Raw genomic sequence first — 24,793 nt, forward strand, 5'->3', positions numbered from 1 at the left:
TTTTAAGAGGGGGGGGGGGGAACCAAGTGGTTTTAGCTTCTAGCTGGCCAGCTAAAGCTAGCTCTATAACGTTACGTTATGTACACAGAGAAGTGAAATGTTGTTGACCTTGTCTTCAGCGACATGGTGTTCTTCTGATGTAGGTTAAATATTCAGCTCCTTGAGGCCTCACAGGCAGTGACAGTCCTCTGAGGCTGCTTTTATGAAACTATTCATGTTGCATAATGTGAAGTCATTCATTTCTCATGGGGTGTAGTGCTATCTGGTGAACTGGGGCTTTTAAACAAACCCTTGGCGAAAAAGTGTGGGAGCTCCGCTCCCCTGCGCTCCCACAGCACTACACCCCTGCTCATGACCTAAACAGTAATTATCCAAAACAAAATAACATAGCTTTCACAAAGTAAGGTTAATATCATGTCATGTAAACAAACAGGGATTTATCGTTGATCCATGGGCTGGTTGGTTCACAGAGACACTAGTAAGTAAGGCATTTTTCATGCCTTGTGTGGTGTGTGCAGGTTTACAGGAGGGAAATGTGGGAAAAGTTCCTGTCACCCTGAAAAGAAAGACAAGCAGTCACACATTAACGGGTGGTTTCGATGGGATCCCTATTAATAACTCCCTGATCATTTTAATTAAGGGGTGGGTGAATTAATTGAAGGTTGATAATAAGGTTATTTTAACGGATTATACTGGTTTGTTGAGCATCTACAGTAAAGCCAGCCTGAGACCCCAGTGTGTCACTCAGTCTATGACTGTGTCCATCCAAACGTGGAGGGTTCTAGTATATAAGTGCATTGTTTAATACCAGGAATGGAGCCAAACAACCATACTTTTCTAGGGTTCCGTTCACTATCTCGATGATCCAGGCTGTTTCAAACACAGTCATTAATATGTTGCATATTGCAGTGTGTTTACATTACACACGTTTCAACAATGGGAGGTATAGGTTTAAGTATAAGCAGCTCAATTTAAACCCTTCTCATATTAGACATTTTAGTTTGACATGAGTCACTCACTGGAAATCTTAACTTTTGAACAAAATTATCTTTAAAAGCTACAACATAAATGTTAGTATCTTAGTGTACCATATGCGGTAAGTGAGCAAATTACTAGATATTATAGGATTACGTAACTGGTATGTGACTATCATCATCATCATCATCATCATCATATAAAATTGAGTAAGTGGGCGCTGTCTTTCTGTCTGTGATTTTTGTCACTGATCGATGTCACTGTCTATGACATCATCAGTCAATGTGCAGACTCTACTTTTCTCTCACTACTGATCACTGACGTCATCAGTGATGCGAAGTTGAGCAGTTGTGCGCTGAGTGATGTCACTCACTCGAGCACTAGTCTCGCTGGCCAGCCTCCCCTCCCTACCGGGAGAGGAGTCTGGCGCTGCAGGTCTATTGAATTGAATACTGGGATTGCGATGGGTGACGCGACGCTTAGCGGCAGTGCCCTTGGAAAATAGTTTCCCAACAATCCAACTTGCCGTTTTCAGTGTGAAGGTTTCTGCCGTTAGCTTGCTAGCTAGTTAGCGTTGTTGTTTTCACTGAGGCGGCAGGGCACTATTTACAGCGACACACAGGGAAGAGGGAGCGGAAGCCGATCTGATTTAGCCTGGGTAAACCCAGCCCCCACGTGACCTGCTCTCAGACCTCTGGTTCTCAGTCACTAGAAGTGACTGAGAGCAGGTCTGAGAGCAGGTCACGTGGCGGCTGGGTTTACCCAGGCTAGATCTGATTGACATGGTCAGAGCCAATGACAGAGCTTGTAGTAAGCCGGGAGCGGACATCCGGCAGCCACAGAAACAGTCGCTCCAATGGAGAGCAGCTGTAGAGCAGGGGAGGGCTTATCCCAGTTGCCTGTTTCCGTGGTGCCAGACTCCTCTCACAGTATGGAGGGGAGGCTGGCCAGCGAGACTACTCGAGCACTGACTCCATGATGTGATCAGTGATGGTCACTCGAGCAATTGTGATGTCATCAGTGAGTGATGTCATCATTAGTGATGCGAAGTTGGGCAATTGTGCGCTGCGCATGCCAATAGAGCAGGCGAGCTGCAGGGCGGGCAAATGGCAGGAATCGAGCGCGCAAGATTTCTAGTTGCTATTATGTTCATGATCACAGGTGGCAATCAAGTGTGAAAAGTGTGGCAGGTGAAAGTGCTGCTAAGAGCTTTTAGGAGATGAAGGTTCAGTCTGAACTTCAATCTGTGGGTGAAAATGTTCCTGGTGTGGCAGAAGAAAGAGATAACATCTACCATGTGTTTGACAAAAATCTAACTTGCTACGGATTATTATTATTTTTTCAACAGGCCTGTTTTTCCCACGTGCAACGTGGTCAAGACGAGGTGTTTTGGGTGAGTCGGTCAAAAAAGACGGAAAGCCTCAACTGCGATGTCATTGGCAATGTCGCTCGAGCAACTGTATGTCATCGGTGATGTCACTCAAGCTCATTGGTGATGTCATAGATACCAACCCACCTGTCAATCACAGCAACAGATATGTACACGTCGGACGCAAATTTCTGAAAAATCGACCATGATCAGAAAAAATAAACACCGCAATAACGCTCAGCGAAACTTCGCCATTGGTACTATGCACGGTTGCATTGACTGATATAGGTTCGAGAAATATTATTGACGTACGAATTAATTGCACGTAAAAAAAACTCTCCCGGTGTGTAAGAACCTTTAGACCGGCATAGTTTGCGTTGTCGGCTGCCGGATTGCCCCAGCACACCCGACACAAAGTGTCATTTTCAAAATGGTTTTGCAAATGTTTTTTTGCAGTGAACCTTTTGGTAAAAATAATGACATGGATATATAAAACACTTGATATGTTTTGTGTTCTCCAGTTATAATGTCAAGCACCACACTGCTTATTCTGTATGGAAGTCAGACCGGGACGTCCCAAGACACCGCGCTGAGGATCGGACGTCAGGCACAGAGGAGGCGGCTGCAGGTCCGAGTGTTGCCGCTGGACAGCTACAATGTGGTCAGTTGAGTATGCCTTTAATGCAGAATACCATCTGTGGTTATTATCTTTGGCTGTGTTGTCAAAACTGTCATTAGCTATGTGTTCAGTCAGAAAATTGTAATTGCTTTTGAATTCAGATCCAGGTAGCATTAAAAATCTCTTCAAGTCTTCATTTTGTCTTTTCTGGAACTGTGTCTTTACCGTCTACCAACAGGCCAACCTGATCTCTGAGTCTCTGGTGATTTTTGTGTGCGCCACCACTGGCCAAGGAGACCCTCCTGACAATATGAGGGTAATACATGTATAAATGTGTGGAGGGCTGGGATCTGAACATAGGATACATATCAAACGGCAATTTTAAACATTGTGTTATATTTTTGGTATCCTACTAAACAGCCTTTGGGGTTGTTGTTTTTTTCTTATTTTTTTTACGGCAAACTAAAAAAGAGAAAAAGTCTAAATCTTCAGGACAACAGTCATTCACAATTCTTCGTGTAGAGGAGGCATTGTGTTGGACTGTATTAGTGAGGGATTTTGAGTTGTAGCTATACAATAACAGGCATTCCATTACTCAAAATGTAAACAATACAATAATATTAAAGGTACATTCAGCGATATTTTTGTGTTCATCCTATGAGTTACGGTTGCGGAGATCTACGTTCGCCCTGCATGCAGGACTACAGGAGAGAGATAGAGGACAGCGGGGGGTTGGGGGTTTCAAGTCACTGACCAAACACTCTATTTCACTGATTGATGTCAGAATATAGAGCCATTTATCGCTTATTGTAACACAAAAACATCGCTGAATGTACCTTTAAAACAGGGTATTGTAAAATACAGTGTACGGTATACACTTTTACAATCCCTCTAGACTTGTGTGTTTGTTGTATGTTCACTTATGTTTCTCTGTCCTCCCCTGTTTCCTTTAAAGAATTTCTGGAGGTTTGTGTTCAAGAAGTCTTTGCCTGCTGGATCTCTGTGTCAGCTGGACTGTGCTGTACTGGGCCTAGGGGACTCCTCCTACCCAAAGTCAGTCTGTTTCACTTCCTCGTCCACATTTCAGTGGCGCTCTGCTCACAGTGACTTGAATTCAAACCAATTCACAGTAAGAATCAAGAATCACTGGTTTTGTCCGTAGGTTCAATTTTATTGCCAAGAAGCTTTTTAAGCGCCTTCAGCAGCTGGGTGCCAGTATGCTGTTGCCTGTTGGGCTGGCCGATGACCAGCATGACCTGGGGTAAGAAACCTGTTTGACGCTGCTGAAACACAGGATACACAGGCCAAGTCATCATTATAGCTCTATATTGCTGCAAGCTAGTAGGGCTGTTTTGTTGTAGTTGTTGTTGTTGTGGTGGTGGTGGTGGTGGTGTTTTTTTCTTCTTTTTTTTGTGAAATTAATTTTTTTCAAAATGTGAAATAAGCACAACAAATAGATTACATTACATTCTGTCAGCAGTTACTCTTACATGTTGATACATTACATCCTGTCAGCAGTTACTCTTACATGTTGATACATTACATTCTGTCAGCAGTTACTCTTACATGTTGATACATTACATTCTGTCAGCAGTTACTCTTAAATGTTGATACATTACATCCTGTCAGCAGTTACTCTTACATGTTGATACATTACATTCTGTCAGCAGTTACTCTTACATGTTGATACATTACATTCTGTCATATACAGTCTATGATTCTGTCAGCAGTTATTCTTACATGTTGATACATTACATTCTGTCAGCAGTTACTCTTACATGTTGATACATTACATTCTGTCAGCAGTTACTCTTACATGTTGATACATTACATTCTGTCAGCAGTTACTCTTACATGTTGATACATTACATTCTGTCAGCAGTTACTCTTACATGTTGATACATTACATTCTGTCAGCAGTTACTCTTACATGTTGATACATTACATTCTGTCAGCAGTTACTCTTACATGTTGATACATTACATTCTGTCAGCAGTTACTCTTACATGTTGATACATTACATCCTGTCAGCAGTTACTCTTACATGTTGATACATTACATTCTGTCAGCAGTTACTCTTACATGTTGATACATTACATTCTGTCAGCAGTTACTCTTACATGTTGATACATTACATTCTGTCAGCAGTTACTCTTACATGTTGATACATTACATTCTGTCAGCAGTTAAGGTCCTTACACATCAAGAGCGATGCGAATATACGGCACGAAATTGCGATGCGAGTTTTGACTCACCTGTCAATCACAGCCACAGATGTGTACACGTTGGAAGCGAATTTCTGAAAAATCGAACGTGGTTCGAAAAAATAAACACCGCAATAACGCTCCGCGAAACTTCGCCGTCGGTATGCACGGTTGCATTGACTGATATAGGTTCGGAAAATATTATTGACGTGCGAATTAATCGCACGAAAAAAATGTGCTCGGTGTGTAAGGACCTTTACTCTTACATGTTGATACATTACATTCTGTCAGCAGTTACTCTTACATGTTGATACATTACATTCTGTCAGCAGTTACTCTTACATGTTGATACATTACATTCTGTCAGCAGTTACTCTTACATGTTGATACATTACATCCTGTCAGCAGTTACTCTTACATGTTGATACATTACATTCTGTCAGCAGTTACTCTTACATGTTGATACATTACATTCTGTCAGCAGTTACTCTTACATGTTGATACATTACATTCTGTCAGCAGTTACTCTTACATGTTGATACATTACATCCTGTCAGCAGTTACTCTTACATGTTGATACATTACATTCTGTCAGCAGTTACTTTTACATGTTGATACATTACATTCTGTCATATACAGTCTATGATTCTGTCAGCAGTTATTCTTACATGTTGATACATTACATTCTGTCAGCAGTTACTCTTACATGTTGATACATTACATTCTGTCAGCAGTTACTCTTACATGTTGATACATTACATTCTGTCAGCAGTTACTCTTACATGTTGATACATTACATTCTGTCAGCAGTTACTCTTACATGTTGATACATTACATCCTGTCAGCAGTTACACTTACATGTTGATACATTACATCCTGTCAGCAGTTACTCTTACATGTTGATACATTACATTCTGTCAGCAGTTACTCTTACATGCTGATACATTACATTCTCTTGATAATTGAAACAAAGAATCTTTGTGTTGAACAGGTCAGATGCTGTGATCGACCCGTGGCTCATATCTTTCTGGGAGAAAGCCTTCGCTGTGTATCCGTCTTTTGCTGACGTGATCCCACTCAGAGACGATGAGCCGTCAGTATCCACTTCCTGTCATTATGTCACACTGTGTTATTTGAGCTGTTATGTTAATAAAGTTAAGCTGAGCTGGGATGTCATGATTACAGGTTGATACCTCAAGCTTAGTATGGGATATATGGTTCAACAGACTAGCCATGCCAAGAGTGTGTTCACAATAAATTTTTTGGTTTGTGTTTAAGTGAATTCAGCCTGGTTGTATAAGGGATTTTTTTTTTTGCTGCTTTCTTGTGGCAGACTCCCGCCAACGTACACTTTCCACTTCCTGGATGATGTGAAGCAGAAGATGGATGATAGGTTGAGGATTCCTGAAGGACAAACTGTTCCCTCCCAGTCCCGCCCCTTCCCTGCTAGACTGCTGTGCAACAGGAGAGTAACGGACGCCTCCCACTTTCAGGACGTCAGGCACATTGAGTTTGACATCACTGCATCCAACATTGAGTGAGTTGTGAAATTCACAAACCCTACACACAATACACATAATACACAATACGCACAATACATAATACACACAATACACAATACGCACAATACACAATACACACAATACATAATACACAATACACACAATATACACAATACACACACCCTTTGCTGCTATGCCGAGTGTCTCTGTGGTGTTTGGTTATTGATGGTTGAATTGGAGAGTGCTTGTGGTGTTTGTGTGCAGGTTTGCTGCTGGCGACGTGGTGATGATGCGTCCTCGTAACGCACAAGAAGACATAGAGGAGTTTTGTGAACTGCTGAGACTCGACCCAAACGCCTTGTTCACCCTCAGGCCCACAGGCAACACTGCAGGTGTGTGTGCGTGCGTGTGTGTGTGTGTGTGTGTGTGTGTGTGTGTCTGTCTGTGTGTGCGTGTGTGTGTGTGTGTGCGTGTGACTCAAAACAGAATTATAGGCTGTGTGTCACCAGAGCCCTTTTCCCACATGCGTACCGGAAAATTACCTGTAAGTCAATATCGGACATTTCCCTGAATTTCCCTTCACACCTCAGCGTTCGCAAGTGAGAATCTAGTCGTCAAATAGCCGGTATGTTGGGGGGTGGGGTGGGTGCGGCGGAGCGGGCGGGGGGCGGGGGGCGGAGGAGAGTGGCCTGGGGTCTGTGCTGCAGGCCACTGAGGCCAGTCAGAAAAAACAACAAACACACATGGAGCCGGCGTCCACTCTTTTGATAATATTGCTGGCGCGCTTTTTCCTCAAACGTAGACAGCGACGCAGACAAATTAAGGCGAAAATGGAAAGGGGATATACGTGCGAACAGAAACAGATTAATGTTCGCAGTCTTCTCCGCTCAACATCGTGCAGAATATGAAGATAGACTAAACCGGGGACAGATCATGACAGTGTTATGTACCTCTGCGCTGCTGCGTGAGACTAGAGCCGTCTGGAAGCGACAGAGACCAGGAGGGAATTTATTTTGGGAAGATGCTCTGAACAATTTTGACGACGTGGAATGGAAGCGTCATTTTCGCATGTCCCGGTATTACGTGCTGAGTCTGGTCCGACCCGCACGCAAGATCACCCGGTGGCGAAAACCACTGGAAGCGCGTTTGCGACTGGCAATAGTCCTTTGGTGGTACGCAAAACACCAGGGGAATATCGAACAATCAGCTGTGTATTTGGTGTTGGACTGTCTACTGTGTGCAACCTGGTCCACGAAGTCACAGCCCACTGATAGCGGAAAATGACTGGACCCCTTTCTCACCTGTCTGTCTATCGGGGCATACCGCTCTTCTGACTTGCTCAAAACTGGTGAAATGGCCGCGACGACGGGGTCGCGCTTATACCGGCACGGCGCCTTTCCCACATGCAGCCATTTGACCACGTTCCGGTCATTTTGCGGTACAAAGCGCATGTGGGAAAAGGGCTCAGGTGAGATTTAGCAGGCAATACAGAGTAAAGATGGCAGTAAAGTGAAGGGGGAACAGGAAGCAATAGGGTTTATGGGAAATGTAGTCTTAATTTGGAGGAACATAAAGTGCTTTTAAAGGACCTCTTAAGCTCAAATAAATAGTTTAGGAGGGCACGGTGGCGCAGTGGTAAGCGCTGTCGCCTCACAGCTAGAAGGTCCTGGGTTCGATTCCCACCTGGGATGCTGTGAGCGCTGAAGGAGTGCGTGCCCGTCCGCATGTCCTCGAGTGCCCACCGCCCGGGTGGGGTCGTCAAAAGGACCTTTCTGTGTGGAGTTTGCATGTTCTCCCCGTGCCCCCTGGGGGTTTCCTTCATATAGGAAGCCCTCACCAAAACATGCAATATCCTGGTCGCTGATGTGGTTCCTCCTCTGGTCGTTAGGGGCGCCTGTTTGGAGGGAGGGGAACTCGTTGGAATAGCGTGATCCTCCCACGTGCTATGTCCTACCGGTGAAGCTTCCCCCTGTCAGGTGAAAAGAAGCGGCTGGCTAACTGCCCATGTCTCGGAGGAAGCATGGAGCCAGTTTCGGCTCTCCCCAGATCGGCAGAGGGCGGAGCAGCAACCAGGACAAATAAATTTAAATGAGCACTAATGGGGGATAATTTGTTTTGATAAAAAATCAGGAATTCTTTTTTGTGAGTAAAGCCCTATCCTGTCCACAACCATAGTTCCAGCCAGCCTCCCCCAGCCCTGCACAGTGCGCCACCTGGTGGAGCGTTACCTGGACATCGCCGCCGTGCCTCGCCGCTCCTTCTTCGAGCTGCTGCGCTCCTTCGCCACCGACGAGCGTGAAGTGGAGAAGCTGGCCGAGTTCAGCTCAGCCGAGGGCCAGGACGAGCTGCTCAGCTACTGCAACCGGCTCCGCCGCACCGCTCTGGAGGTGACCAATCACAGTCATCATGGTCGGGGTTTGGGTTTGAGTTTGAGTTTGAGTCAGGCAAATGGGTTCAGTCCCGTCCAAGCAAGAGTGGATATGTTGTCACAGCAAGTGTCTGATGAGTATGCTGCTGCAAATCTGGATCATTCACACAGGGACACACACACACACACACACACACACACACACACACTATTGACTTGATATTAGCAAGCTGTGGGTTACAAGTTACAATGTGCTGTCAATAACCAAAATGTAATCCGTTGCAACAAAACAACGACTGCGAAATAATATATTATTTCGCAGTCGTTGTTTATAATGTGTTAATAATAATTATGATAATTATAAAAACAGCAAGAACACAATTGATTGAGGCAGTCTATTCCAAAGCATTGGGACCCTAAACTCAAAAGTACAATTGCTTGTTTATTATATTTATTATAGTCTTTTTTTATAGTCCGCAGTCCCTTCAGTGATCTAAGGCTGTGGTTTTGCCGACAGGGTAGGAGGTAAGCTATGCATTGCTTTGAAAGTAGCTGTTCCTATTTTCAAATAGGTTCTAAACTCTATTGGAGGCGAAGATTTGAGTTAGATGAAGTTCTAGTTTGAAGCTTTCCATTTACATTCTGTGCTAGTTGTAGCCGAGAGAGCCTTTTGTGAAAGAGGTCATGTCTGAAAATGTCATTATTTTGCAAGAGAAACAAACCGTAGCCTTACATTTGATTGATTGATTGATTTTCTTTATTCAAGTGTCATGCTTCGAATGAAGCCCAGCCCACATGGGCTTACGGGACACTTTTACTGTTCATCATTTAAACAAACAATGATCAAAACATAAAACCAACAGAAACACCCAAAATACATACAGTAAAGTTGTACAGCATGAAAACCACCACCTGAACCTACTTAAAGAGCTGTGCTTGCCTTATATTGCCTTACATTAGAAATGTTTCTCAAGTAATAGAGAGAGAACTTCATGTGTTGTCCTTTGTGCTGCAGGCTTTGTCAGATTTCCCCAAAACTACTGCAGAGCTGAAGGTCGACCATCTCCTGGATATTTTCCCAGAGATCCAGCCTCGCTCCTTCTCCATCTCCTCCTCCCTCCAGGTAGCTCCTTCACCATGACAGCTACTGAGCTGATTGGTTCTCAACCTGCGGTACATGCAAATAATATATCTAAAAGTAGTTTTAAAGTTTTAAGACGATTGTCCGCCTAAACTCCTTAGGTTGATCCAAAGCAAGAAAAAGAAAAGAAAAAGTCATGTTTAGTCTTAAAACTAAAGTCTTCAACAGATTAGTATAGACAGATACCAGAAGGACAGAGGATGTGGAAAACGTTTTCTCTTGTTCACGCCTGAGAAAGACTTGTTTTCTCCACAATAGGCACACCCCCACAGGCTTCAGATCCTGGTGGCTGTGGTCCGCTACAAAACCAAGATGTTTAAACCACGAAGAGGCCTCTGCTCCAGCTGGTTAGCCTCCCTGGACCCTGCACAAGGTCTTTATCCATATATAGAGAGCCAAAGTGAACGTCACTTCCTGCTTCAGCACTGTACCAGAGATTTTCCTCCGCAATTTATTTTCCCATAGACATTTCGTAAAATGCTTGTGAAAATAGTTTTACTTGGTCAAACCAAACGGTTCAGATATATTTAGAATCGGGAGAGACCACAGAACATTTACCTCAGACAAAAAAAAAAAACGTTGACGTTCTTTAAACCGGCATTTTTTTAACGTTTTGGTCTGAGTGAAATGTTATGCGATCTCTCCTGTTTCTAAATATATCTGTACCGTTTGGTTTGAACAAGTGAAACTCTTTTTATAAGCATTTTACGAAATGTCTATGGGAAAATAAAAATAAAAATAAAATAAATCTCTGGTACAGTGCTGAAGCAGGAAGTGACGTTCCACTTTGGCTCTCTATTACATGTACAGTACTACTTTGAAAGTGTATTAAATCGTGTTGGCATCATCAATGCTCACAATTCCTCAAACTACCAATGCAGTGCTGCTTTGCAGGAGAGCAATTTTGTCACCAATAATCCATATTTATTATAAGCCCAATCTAAAGCTGTGTGAGCAGCAATATATTTGAATAAACTGTGTTGCAGGGGAGGCGTATGTGCCTCTGTGGGCGAAGAAGGGAACCATGAGGTTCCCAAAAGAAAATGACACACCTGTGATAATGGTGGGCCCTGGGACAGGAGTGGCCCCATTCAGATCTGTCTTACAAGAGAGGATAGCCACAGGAGAAACTGGTGAGATGTCCCCCCTCTCTCTCTCTCTGAATCAGGACAGTCTACTACATCATTGCACAGCACTGAGATTAGATATCATCTTCTCGTCTTTCTGATATTTAGCCAACGTTCTGTTCTTCGGCTGTCGCTCGAAGTCCAAGGACTTTTACTTCGGCTCAGAGTGGGAGGAGATGATGAAGGCTGGGCAGCTAACCGTCTTCACTGCCTTCTCGCGAGACCAGGTCAGACACACGCACACGCACATGCACATGCACATGCACATGCACATGCACATGCACATGCACATGCACGCACACACACACACACGCACGCGCACACACACACACACACACACACACACACACACACACACACACACACACACACAATGCTTCTGCAAGCGATAAGATGACCTTTATTGATCACTGAGGGGAAATTGTGTCACTGCAGTAACAAAGAATACGATCCAGAAAATCAATACAATAAATAAGATATATTGAAGTTTAGAGATGTGTCCTGTTAATACCTCATTTATATTGGTTAGAAAGAATGATCAGTATTTATTTGACAGTGTTGTAGCCAATTTTGATGTGTTCTATATGTTGTGCATGTGTGTGGTATGGATATTGGTGTCAGGGGTCAACTTTGCTGTAGTTGATTCACCTGTACACTAGAGGGCATGGGCACCTAGGTAATCACCCTCACATTACTCTACATAGGTGGGTCACAGGTGCACGGCATGAGGGAATCAGCAACTGGGAAGCCACAAAGTTTTTCAACCGTGTGTGGTCGGCTGGTTGAGGTCTTGTAATGCAGTATTAGTTTGTTTGTTTGTTTATTAAGTAAATTTCATGAGCTCGGTTTTATACCATTACTTAGTGCACCCGGCTTTTTGTAGGTGTATTTTTAAATATTTGCAATAATAAAACGTCAAATGCATATTCCATGGCGGACCTCCCTTCTTGCATCACCATGAGTTGGAAATGTCTTCAAATTCCCTCAAGTGGCATGTTTTGTTGTTGGATTGCCACTACATTTTGTTGAAAAACTATGCTTCATTGGATGGATCACTTTGATGGAAGGACAGCCACCATGCTCTATTGACTGTTCCAGCTGAATCCAATTAACAGGAAAGCCTCTGTGAAAGCAAGACTCATGGTAGGACTGTTTCAGAATTGTTACAAGTTGTGTGGAAGAGATTGGCCTTCTCATAAACAGGATAAAGGTAAATCCTACTACAATTCTAAACAAAGTTCGGCTGTTAAATCAGGATCAAAATGAGTCAAGTGGGAATGACTGTGCCTGTCAATCAAAGTGAAATGGAGAAGGAAGTGAGTAAAAGAGAGGTTAAACTCACTGCAAAGGCTTTTGAAGCAAAAGTATTAGCACGTCAAAAGGAAAGGAATGCCATGGTGAAGAAACTCTACAAATTAAAAAAGGAAGTTGAGCAAATGATGCTTTCAAATGAAAATGTGTCTGAGGTTCAGACCAAGTATCAAATGTTTCTGAAACTGAGTGTGGAAACAGCAGAATTGCATGAATCATTGACAACATTACTACCAAAGGATGAAATGTCAAAACAAAATGAATGGTTCGAAACCCAAATGCACAGCAATAAAGAAATGGTACAAAAAATGGATGAGTGGTTGCTTGATGCCAAAATGCAATGCAAATATGGCAATGATGATGATGATGATGATGATGAAGATGACGATGATGATGTGAAGGATTTGACTGTGGCAAATGACAATGTTGCACCACACATAATTGTGGTCAATGATGATGTTCAAGCAGGTGACAGCATTTCTAATACTGGTGGTAAATCATGCTCATCAGCTGGCAGCTCAAAGTCTCACAGGTCCTCAGCCTCCTCTGCATGCCTCAAAGCAGAGGCTGAAAGGGCTGCTCTCCTTGCTTTGGAAGCTGCCATTAAAGAAAAACATGAGCTGCAGGCTCAGGAGGAGCAACTCAGACAAAAAAGGGAATTGCTTGAATTGCGGAGTCAAATAGCTGCTCAAACAGCAAAAGTCACTGTGCTCAACAGAGGTTCTGATGTACAGAGCTCCAAAGCTCACTCAAATGGAATGAATTCATACTTGGAAAAATCAAAACGCAAATCTTCTCTCAGACCCTCTGCCATGGAATTTGGTCCACAAAGTTCCAACCATCAGTACCATCATCCACCTATAGGAGGCAGCAAAGCTGCAGTGTCAATGGATGCACGGCCAAAGGATTCAAATCAATTCCATCATCCACCTATAGGAGGCAGCAACGCTGCAATACCAATGGCACACCAACAGGATTCAAACAATCAATTCAATCATCCACCTATAGGAGGCAGCAAAGCCGCAATTGTAATGGGGGCACAGCCCAAGAAAACCTTTGTGAGACAAGGTGGACCAAAATCTCAGCCTAGTGCTCAGAGTTCCAAACAGAGCATGCTTCAAGGATCTCAGCAAGCATATCACACCACACAGCACGAACAGGAACACGACTGTGCTGGCTCAGTGCAAATCAGTATGGATCAAGGCAATCTTTTCACCATCATGCAACAGCAAAATGATATAACGGCTCTACTAGTGCAGCAACAGTCTTCACTATCCTTGCCTCCAAGAGATATACCAACTTTCGACGGAAACCCTCTTGAGTACAACACGTTCATCAGAGCATTTGTGCATGGAGTGGAAGGAAAGACTGCGAGCAGCATAGACTGCTTATACTTTTTGGAGCAGTACACCAAAGGACAACCTAGGGAGTTGGTTAAGAGCTGTCAACACATGCCACCTGACACAGGATATCAAAGAGCAAGGACACTTTTACAGGAACGCTTTGGAAATGAGCAACGAATAGCCACTGCGTACATGGAGAAGGCTCTTGGATGGTCGTCAGTGAAATCAGAGGACATCAAGGCCTTGCAAGCATTTGCCTTGTTTTTACGTGTCTGCTGTAATGCCATGGAGGACATTTGTTACATGTCGGAGATGAATATGCCATCCAACATGCGTGCTATAATCTTGAAGTTACCATACAAACTGAGAGAAAGATGGAGAAACACTGCTTATGAGCTGCAGGAGAAGTACCACCGTCAAGCAGGTTTCAGTGACATTGTCAATTTCATTGAGAGACAAGTGTCTATTGTTTCCAATCCACTATTTGGAAACATTCAGGATCCATCCAACTCACCACCAAACTACAAAGCTGGAAACAAAATCTCACAGCTTCGCATAAAGGAAAAAGGAAGCAGCTTTGCTACTTCTGTGGCACCTGTTAATTCTGAAGCCATTTCTCGAATGCAAAATGAAAGAAACTTCTCTGATAGGCCAAGAAAGGTATCATGTCTGCTGTGTGAAGAGGGTCACAGATTGGAGATGTGCCCCAAAATGAAGAAGAAGTTGCACAGACAGAAAATTGACTTTCTAAAAGAGAAAGGTGCCTGTTTTGGGTGCTTAGCTGTTGGACACATGAGCAAAGATTGCTATAGTCGTTTGTCTTGTAAGCTGTGTAACCTAAAGCATCCTACCATCCTCCACATCCATTCAAATGAGAGAGAAATTAAATCAGAGGACACACAGCATGAAGCACCAAAGAATCACACAGTTTCCTCTACTACATGTGGCCATATAGGGGCCGGAGCAGAGGATTGCATTTTGCCAATTGTGCCCGTACAGATCAAGGCTATGAAAGGCAGTAAAATGCTAAAAACGTATGCATTCTTAGATTCTGGCAGTAATGCCACTTTCTGCTCTGAGCGACTGATGAGGGAGCTAAAGGTCAAAGGAAGAAACACCAAAATGCTGTTGAGAACAATGGGCCAAGAAAAGGTTGTAGACAGTCACATCATCGCAGGATTGGAGGTAGCTGCACTCAATAGTGACACCTACTTTGAGTTGCCTGGTGTGTACACACAGTATAAGATGCCTGTGACTCGTAATAACATTCCACGACAGGAAGAGTTAAGTGCTTGGCCACACTTAAACTCTGTGGAAATTTCAACTATTGATGCTGAGGTGGAACTGCTAATTGGCACCAACGTTTCAAAAGTAATGGAGCCATGGGAAGTGGTACACAGCAAGGGTGAAGGGCCTTATGCTGTCAAGACCCTACTTGGATGGGTTATCTATGGACCACTGAGAGGAGGCATGGAGACTGGGAGCAGCTGTCCTAGCATTACTGCCAACCGAATATCCATTGCTCGGATAGAGGAACTGTTGGTGAAGCAATACAACCACGACTTCAATGAGAGATCAACAGAGGAAGAGCCATAAGGAGAATGGCCTATTAACATTGTGGATTCTGCTTCTATCAGCAGTGACGACCCGGAGGTCAAAAAAGAGGCTACTGTGCTCATCAAGGATGCACCAAAAGCAACAAATACCATCAACAAAGAGGCACAGAATGCAACAAACCAGCTCATAACCCATTTCTCTTCATGGAAAAGGCTGAAGATCTCTGTTGCTTGGTTTCTCCAACTGAGAAAGATGTTGCTGCTGTTGAGTCAGAAGAGGAAGGAAATACAAGCTTCTGTGTCCAGCAGTGGACTTGACGTAGCTCAACAGAAAAAGAAAGTGGAAAGGGAGATGCAAAGTTTCAGAGCCACACTCAGTTGTCAAACTGTGTCTCTTGAAGATATTGACACCACTGAAAGTGTCATAATTCAGTATAGTCAATTGGAAAAGTTCAGTGATGAAATAACTTCTTTGAAAAGGGGAACATCTGGAGTGAAGAAAGTCAGTTACATCTACAAACTGGATCCAGTGCTGGAAAAGGGGCTGTTGAGAGTGGGAGGAAGGCTTAACAAAGCAGCTATGCCTGATGATATGAAACACCCAGTCATTCTTGGTAAAGATCAGCACATCTCCACTCTCATTTTACGCCACATTCATGAGCAATTAGGACATTGTGGTAGAAATCACCTGCTTTCCAGACTTCGTCAACATTACTGGATCACCAGTGCAAATGCTGCTCCCAGAAAGATCCTCTCTTCCTGTGTTATCTGCAGGCGGTATAGGGGGAAATTGGGCGAACAAAAGATGGCAGATTTGCCGAAAGAAAGACTCCAACCTGACTTCCCACCATTCACAAATGTGGGCGTTGCTTACTTTGGCCCTTTTGAGGTGAAGGCAGGCCGCAGCTTCGTCAAACGCTATGGGGTGATCTTCACTTGCATGTCCAGTAGGGCAGTGCATTTGGAAATGGCATACTCATTGGACACCAGTTCTTGCATCCATGCACTGCGCAGATTTATCTCTAGAAGAGGCCAAGTATCACACATCACATGGATTAGGGAGTACTTGCCACTGTTGCAGGAACGGCAACGTTGGTCAAAGGACAAGAGAAGCTTTGTCACAGGAGATGTTGTGATTGTAGCGGACTCTACCGCCCCTCGTGGATCCTGGTTGTTGGGAAAGGTACTTCAGACCTTTCCTGACGCGCAGGGTTTGGTGCGGTCTGTTAAAGTCCAGACCACATGTAACATACTGGAGCGACCGATCACAAAGATCTGTCTTCTGTTGGAAGCTGACTGATTGGACATTGGGGTTTTTCTCTGACCCTATGGATTATGGACATTGGGGTTTTTCTCTGACCCTATGGATTACGGACTATGGTACATAGACATTGAAAACACACTTGCACTACGGCCTTGTTTAAAAAAAAAAAAAAAAAGGCTCCATTGTTTATAGTTTGTATGATGTTGAATTGTTATGTTATTTTACAGTAACAATTAGGGGCCGGTGTGTTGTAGCCAATTTTGATGTGTTCTATATGTTGTGCATGTGTGTGGTATGGATATTGGTGTCAGGGGTCAACTTTGCTGTAGTTGATTCACCTGTACACTAGAGGGCATGGGCACCTAGGTAATCACCCTCACATTACTCTACATAGGTGGGTCACAGGTGCACGGCATGAGGGAATCAGCAACTGGGAAGCCACAAAGTTTTTCAACCGTGTGTGGTCGGCTGGTTGAGGTCTTGTAATGCAGTATTAGTTTGTTTGTTTGTTTATTAAGTAAATTTCATGAGCTCGGTTTTATACCATTACTTAGTGCACCCGGCTTTTTGTAGGTGTATTTTTAAATATTTGCAATAATAAAACGTCAAATGCATATTCCATGGCGGACCTCCCTTCTTGCATCACCATGAGTTGGAAATGTCTTCAAATTCCCTCAAGTGGCATGTTTTGTTGTTGGATTGCCACTACAGACAGATTTGATGTTTGCTGTTTAAAGATTGGCAAATGTACAGTCCAAGAGCATGAACCTAAGCCTAAATCACACAGGTCACATGACCCTAACCCTAAATCACACAGGTCACATGACCCTAACCCTAAACCACACAGGTCACATGACCCTAACCCTAAATCACACAGGTCACATGACCCTAACCCTAAATCACACAGGTCACATGACCCTAACCCTAAATCACACAGGTCACATGACCCTAACCCTAAATCACACAGGTCACATGACCCTAACCCTAAATCACACAGGTCACATGACCCTACCCGTAAATCACACAGGTCACATGACCAGTAGAACAATAGTCCATGTTTTTACCATCAGTTTGACCATTCTCGCTAAATATGTTAATGGTGGATCGCCATGGACACAGTCAGTGGCAAAACACAATAATAACAGTTGTTGAAAACAGTTTTTGATGTTTTCAGACTTGTTGGGGATGATGATGAAATGGCAAAAATATTTGTGTTTTTAGGAAGACAAGATTTACGTGCAGCACCGTGTGAAGGAGCAGGCTAAACTACTGTGGGACCTGATTGCCAGTAAAAATGCCTGCTTTTATATTGCAGGGTGAGTCAAAACCCTGTAAACCATCATCCTATCCATCATTATATGGAAATAGCAGTATTGTGTTGATGCTATCAATCACAATTTGAATTCCTGTTAGTCTGATTTCATCTAAAAATGTTGTGTACATTTTGTGTGTGCACGCACACGTGTGTGTGTGTGTGTGTGTGTGTGTGTGTGTGTGTGTGTGTGTTGCTGTTAGGCTGAATTTCCTTGTTTTTTTTTAACAGTTTCCATGACTTCCCTGGTTTATCAGACCATTCAAACACAAATGACATAAAAAAGCAGAATCCTCTATAGGGATCTCAGACAATAATAAATCTACCACCTTGTTACTCCTTGAAAATGAACAATGAGATCATCAGTGATCGTGAGTTCTAGAAAAGCGCTATATAAATGCCATGAATTATTATTATGATGATCATGATGATGATTATTATGATTATTATTATCATGAATAAACGTACCTTGTTTTGTTCCCCTCAAGCGCTGCTAAAGACATGCCAACCAGCGTGTGTGACGCACTGAAGGAGGCCTTCCAGCAGGAAGGGGGTGTGTCCGTGGAGGAGGCAGACCAGATGCTTGACACCATGGAGAAGACGGGCCGATTCCAGAGTGAGACCTGGTCCTGATCACATGAGACCTGGTCCTGATCACATGAGACCTGGTCCTGATCACATGAGACCTGGTCCTGATCACATGACCTCAAAACACTTCTCGTCTAAATTCACATTCAGGATTGTGGGCCTATGGACTAGCTGCCCCCACCAGGGGCAATCAGTCCACAGTAAACGGCACTATAGTTTTGCATATGGACAATATGTGCAGTGGTATACTACGTGGATTTGTTTGGATGCAAGAAAAGCCTATTTGAAATGACCTCCGCTAACAGAGTTGGCTGTGAGATCATGTGATATTTTCGCCCCTGTGCGTCTGTCTGTCTGTCCGCGGGAAATCTCAAAAAGTCATGAATGGATTTGCACAAAACTTTGTAGAAGAGTAGGTCACGGCGCGACTTGGAAGGGATTCACTTTCCTTGCCCAAAAGGGGGTATGGTAATGGCCGTGGCCAATCACAACAAGCGCAAACCTTTTAGACCACATTGCTTTTTTCCCTCCCCACCCCCGCCCCCTCGCAAACACCACCCATATCCCCCTAGCCACTAATCCTTCCTACCCACCCCTTGAATCCCAACTCTCTAGCACAGTGCTGACCAATTTGGGACCCGCGGGCCAAACACGGATTTGGGAAAAAAAATGTTTTTGGATTTTTTTATCCAGAATGCAACTCGGGCAAGTTATCAGATATCTGCACTGATTGCAAAGGGTGGACGAGCCTTTTCATGTGGTGACTTTGTGAAACAGTGTCTGAATGTGGCTGCGGATACTGTGTTCACTCCTGAGATTGCATCCCTGCAAATTGTCATGGCAAATTGTTTACAAAAGATGGACAATAAAGCTGATTTTCAAAGTACCTTGAGGATTTTTCAAGTTGTGAATTAAGTCAAATTTCTCTCTTGATTACAAAGGTGGAAAATACAACTGTTTTTAACAGGGTGTTTACTGATTAAATGTTTAAGCTCCCCACAAATGCAGATGTTTTTTTTAAATATATATAACCAATTGCAAATTATTACAATTACCAAACAGATAAAAAGTAGATTATTATATTGAAATGTTATTTTAGATTTAGAATGTTAATTTTCTATAAAACACAATACATTTTAATGTAATTCCACAACGTTTATTTTTGGCCCTCGGCCCTCCACCCAGATTGAGTTTTGGCCCTTCATGGGAAAGAATTTGGGCACCCCTGCTCTAGCACCTTCCTATCCCTATGGCCCCTTTTCCATCTTATGACTCCGGCAGGACCGCTGGTCCAGCGCCGCGGTAAAAAGGCACCTAAGTTCCAAACAGATTCAGGTCACGTAACACCAGAAAACTTTGTATCAAGGTTGGCGAAGGTATACACTCTACCGAGTAGCCTCTGTTGATGATGTGTAGATCAATAAAGGACATTGGGGGTTTATACATGGAGAAAAATATACAGGAAAGTAAAGATACCTGCATTGCCTAACAGTTGTTAGACCCTAACTGATCTTCAAATGTCTTTGAATTCCACAGTACCATATGCATACTGTATGCACCTACATGTATGTATGTACCATTATGTTGGAAATGCTAGACTATCCAGAAGAGATAAAAATGTAAAATTGTACTCCATAACCATGATATGCTATTGCTAAGTATTATCTATAAATACTTATGTAAATGGTTGAATCAATAACTTGTCTTACTTTCTCTCTAAATCGTGGGTACGTTGTAAACTTAATTTAATGGACCAATGAAGTTGTAACGTACACTACATGGCCAGAAGAATGTGGACACCTGCTCATCGAACATCTCATTCCAAAATCATGGGCGTTAATATAGAGTTGTTAGATAATGTGAAAATACCGGGGGGCCAGCTGCTTCTCGCATCACATGGGTTGTTAAAAAAAAAGACATACAATTCAATTGTACTCTAAGGATTTTGTTTACCATCTGGAAACAGTTCTACTGTTGGTGTGTGTCTACAAACTGTATGATAGTGCTGTCATCATTAGGTGAACGGAAAAAAAAACGGAAAGTTAACTTCCTTAATTAACCGATACTGTGTGGAGGGCCACATAAGTTGGGCGATTTGGTCTGGCTAACAGTTGGTGTTGTAGCTCATCCTAAAGGTGTTGGATGGGGTGGAGTTGAAGGTTCTGTGCAAGCCAGAAATAGTACATCATTTCCCTTCACTGTCCAGAGAGACGTGCATTCTTCAATGCTGTGTGCCACTCTCCATATTTACTGGATTAAAGAGGACACAGAATCAATCTATGTCAAAACAGTCTTTATTTCAATGACATTCATCACCTGCAAATGAGATGATTCATATAAAGATAAAATCAATGGCTTCTTTCTCCCATTGTATTCCTCCTTCCAGTAAAGCACAGTATGGATCAGTTATACGCACTCCAGGGTGCATATTCCTTCCTTAGATTATTTTATTCAATCAGGAGATAAAAGACAAGACAGACAGGTGTTTGAGTATGAAGCCTTAATCGGTGTCAAGCAAACGGCAACCTCCAGCTGGGAAAAATGAAGCCAACGTGGAAGTGGCAAAATCTGCAGTTCCCTCGAATGTCCACTTGAGGCTGGCTGCAAAAGTGAGTCAATTCTCATATAGACCCTCGTTAAAATGCTCAACTGCAAAAGTGAGTCAATTCTCATAGACCCTCGTATTAAAATGCCCAACTTTACAACAGAAATAAACACATATACATGCCTCCTTCAAAAAACAATTTTGGTCTATAGACGGTTTTCACGGAATTGTGTTGCTAGGGAACCGTTTGAAACCGATCTTATTTCCTGTCAGCTATTGTATTAATAAACACTGCAACAGGAAGTAAACAAGGGTCAATTTAGAATGTTTATGTTGTCTAGTTAAAACCGTCTGTATAATTTCGCTGTTGATGACAACTGTACTGGGAGATTTTTTTTAAATATAACTCATCCGTTTATAGTGTCGATGGCTGCAAAAAGAAGTTGGATTGTATAGAAGTCAATGATCTGATTTATATTACCTCAGTAAACACTTTTCTAATGTATTGATGGTCTCGATCGTTGGTTTCAAGTCTTCAACACAGCATGGTGTTCATTTTGTAAATTACGGTACGGTCCCATTTAGAGTCAAATAGAAGATCAAGCAGACTACGCTTGTAGAGAGGATGGTTCCTTATCTTCAGTATAAGTCGGCTCTGCCCATTAAAGGTGCAGGTCTTAATGATCCTAACCCAGTCAAGCTGGTCTGAGTAAATCTAGATGATATTAAAAATATGTTGCAACTTTGCAATGTGGTGTTAGTGGATTAAAAGCACATTAATAAACTGTCACTGAAGGATCGTAACATGGAGGAGAAAAGCCACGATCACTCGTCCTCTGGATCGTAACATGGAGGAGAAAAGTCACGATCACTCGTCCTCTGGATCATAACATGGAGGAGAAAAGTCACGATCACTCGTCCTCTGGATCGTAACATGGAGGAGAAAAGTCACGATCACTCGTTCTCTGGATCATAACATGGAGGAGAAAAGTCACGATCACTCGTCCTCTGGATCGTAACATGGAGGAGATCAAAGCCACGATCACTCGTCCTCTGGATCGTAACATGGAGGAGATCAAAGCCACGATCACTCGTCCTCTGGATCGTAACATGGAGGAGAAAAGTCACGATCACTCGTCCTCTGGATCGTAACATGGAGGACAAAAGCCGCGATCACTCATCTTCTGGATCGTCGAAGGCCACGCCGGTCGCTTGACGCTTTCTGCAAAAACAGGACGAAGCAATGAAAACCACGTGTTACGGTCGTTTCTCATTCAAAGAGATTGGGAGAATGTGGTTGGGTACTGGTAGTTTAAGAATGCAAAGAAGTACTTTTTGGTTCCTGGGTTGATGAGGGAATCTCCTGGGAGTCGTTTCTTCGCCGTCACAGATGGACCAACCTTCTGCTGTCTCCTCGGCTCGAACTCTAAAAGGCCATTGCAGGTAAATAGTCAACTAACTGTGCGTCCACACTGCGAGCAACACAAGTCACAAAAATGCCTTACCTGTGGTGCGCCATTGCTGATTTTTCACTGGGCTGACACCGGGGGATCCCACTGGAGAAAAGAGGAAAACCAAGAGAAAATACTATTAGCCCAAACCTTCCAAATAAAAGCACAGAACCTTCCAAATAAAAGCCCAAACCTTCAAAATAAAAGCTCAAGACACACAGAAACCTTCAAAATAAAAACACATAGACCTTCAAAATAAAAGCCCAAAACACACACAGACCTTACACACACACACAACAACAACAACCGGGCCTTGTACAGGCCGGAGTCCCACCAAACTAGATTTGAAGGCTGCATAGCGGCCTGATAATCTAGTTTCATTAAAATGTCTTAAAATTCAAGACATTTTAAGAATTAAAATTCTGATTATTGGATTTTTGACTTTTTAAGGACCTGGCAGAAACCCTGTCTCTCTGTGTCAAGGACAAAATACCTCTACTCTCAGACTGGGTAAGGCTGTCAGACATTCTGAACAGCAGCTCCCTCAGCTGTTCCTTGGCCTGTGGGCCCTCCAGCCTGGGCAGGGTCGCGCTCGGGTCACAGGGACGGGACCCCACACGGAGCTCCGCACTGGTGTCCTGCAGCACCACAGACACATCCCCAGCAGCGCAGGCCGCCCTGGGGGACAGCGGGAGGGACGGATAGCCCGTGGGTTAAAGTGTAAAGAACCAGGTGGTTTGAAAAGAGAAGGGATGTAAAGTGCAAGGCTAACCTGAGTTTTAGGATGTAATCCTCTGTAGATTTCAAGGCAAACTTCTGTCTCTGAACGGGTAAAGTTACAACCAGTATTTAACACTCATTAATGACATGCTAGTGTACATGGTTCCCACACTTTCAAAAAACATCAAATTCAATGACTTTTCAAGGGCGTTCCAGGCCCAATTAGCTCAAATTCAATTCAAGGACCCACACGTCATAGTTTGAGACATGGATCAAGTTTAATTACTGTTACACCACTGAGGATTTTTATGAGAACTAGCAGGCTTTAGAGAAGCTCACAGACAAACAATTAAAAATAGACGCTTGACTGTGTGAACGATGGTGTGAACACTTCAGTGTTACACATCAAGTCAAACAAAAACACATTTCTATTTATATTCTTGCAGAAAATAAATTCAAGCACTTTATCATGACCCATGGCTATTTGTTTATTTTCAAAATCTTCCAAGGATTTTTCTCTCCAGAATTCATAAACTCTCAAAGATTTCAAGGAGGACTTGCCTTGGGAACCCAGCTAACTGTGCAAAGAGGTCTGTTACAGTGAGTGGAACTTACAAATTGGCTCAGTGTGGCTTCAGTGTAATCTGTGCTCCAAACATCAGCAGCATCTGTCAAACTACAGCAGATAAACAGTGAAGAAAACGTTGGTGTCACACCAAACTCCATATCAAAATCTGGCAAATTAATGCAAATGTAGGCCTACATTACTGTGCTTCTGGGTTGGGTCACATGTAGGCTATGCCGAATTTAAGGGTGGCTCACATCTAGTCAGCATGTCTTAAAAATTGTGAATTGTTCTAGTAGGTATGTATGTTAATTGGCTTATAAGCAAAGTAATATTAAACTGACATATTTTTGAATATAATTGCGTACTGCCATTCATTAGATGCGCACAGCTTGACTCACCTGATAGTGAATATTCCGGATTTTCTCTGCGTATAACATACGAATTTCGTCTGGCTCTTTTTATCCAACACGGTGCAGTATAAGGTTTGGTTCCCATCACTATTCCCATCCATGTTTTCCTGCTGTTTACTGCAGAGTGCAGAGCCACTGCACTGAACAGGAGGAGGAAACATACAAAGGAGTGTAAAGAGCACTCTTCTATTTCCGGGTACCACAACATGTCATCACGCAGTGTTGACAAGGAGCTGGAACACGCCCGATTATTCATCGTTCAAACATATACGGTCTTTACAGTCAATTGATAAAGTGAGATGATTAGTGATATATATTCGTTTTATAGGAAAAGCATTCCAATTTCGACACAGAAACAACTTAGTGCATTATAACTTATGGATGCTTTTATTTCAATACGTTATTGTTTTGCTATGCTTT

General features: G+C 43.0%; 2 protein-coding genes across 2 annotated transcripts; one reads left to right on the forward strand and one right to left on the reverse strand.

Moving 5' to 3' along the window:
• Nucleotides 1-2,870: 2,870 nt before the first annotated feature.
• Nucleotides 2,871-19,535, forward strand: ndor1 (NADPH dependent diflavin oxidoreductase 1; the record flags this gene model as incomplete). The annotated part of the gene is made up of 14 exons (XM_083645191.1): nucleotides 2,871-3,005; nucleotides 3,202-3,279; nucleotides 3,919-4,016; nucleotides 4,126-4,224; nucleotides 6,159-6,260; nucleotides 6,501-6,704; nucleotides 6,934-7,061; nucleotides 8,845-9,056; nucleotides 10,053-10,160; nucleotides 10,437-10,551; nucleotides 11,165-11,311; nucleotides 11,414-11,532; nucleotides 18,001-18,095; nucleotides 18,580-19,535. The coding sequence occupies 14 exons, from the start codon at nucleotides 2,871-2,873 to the stop codon at nucleotides 18,722-18,724; spliced, it is 1,785 nt and encodes a 594-aa protein (XP_083501317.1). The 3' UTR covers nucleotides 18,725-19,535.
• A 1,434-nt stretch (nucleotides 19,536-20,969) lies between these two features.
• paxx (PAXX non-homologous end joining factor) lies at nucleotides 20,970-24,499 on the reverse strand. The gene is made up of 7 exons (XM_083645152.1): nucleotides 24,362-24,499; nucleotides 24,011-24,071; nucleotides 23,448-23,497; nucleotides 23,169-23,353; nucleotides 22,730-22,780; nucleotides 22,557-22,650; nucleotides 20,970-22,446 (listed from the first exon to the last, which is right to left on the reverse strand). Exons 1-7 carry the CDS (start codon nucleotides 24,472-24,474, stop codon nucleotides 22,398-22,400), a joined length of 603 nt encoding a protein of 200 aa, XP_083501278.1. The 5' UTR covers nucleotides 24,475-24,499; the 3' UTR covers nucleotides 20,970-22,397.
• Nucleotides 24,500-24,793: the final 294 nt, after the last annotated feature.

Source organism: Poromitra crassiceps, assembly GCF_964638095.1.
Source record: "Poromitra crassiceps genome assembly, chromosome: 10".
Classification (NCBI taxonomy): Eukaryota; Metazoa; Chordata; class Actinopteri; order Beryciformes; family Melamphaidae; genus Poromitra; species Poromitra crassiceps.

Coding starts and splice junctions, on each gene's coding strand:
- paxx (XM_083645152.1), bottom strand. CDS start 24,474: ATGGATGGGAATAGTGATGGGAACCAAACCTTATACTGCACCGTGTTG. Junction 24,072..24,361: donor TCCGGAATATTCACTATCAG/GTGAGTCAAGCT, acceptor TATCTGCTGTAG/TTTGACAGATGCTGCTGATG. Junction 22,447..22,556: donor ATCAACCCAGGAACCAAAAA/GTACTTCTTTGC, acceptor CTGTTTTTGCAG/AAAGCGTCAAGCGACCGGCG.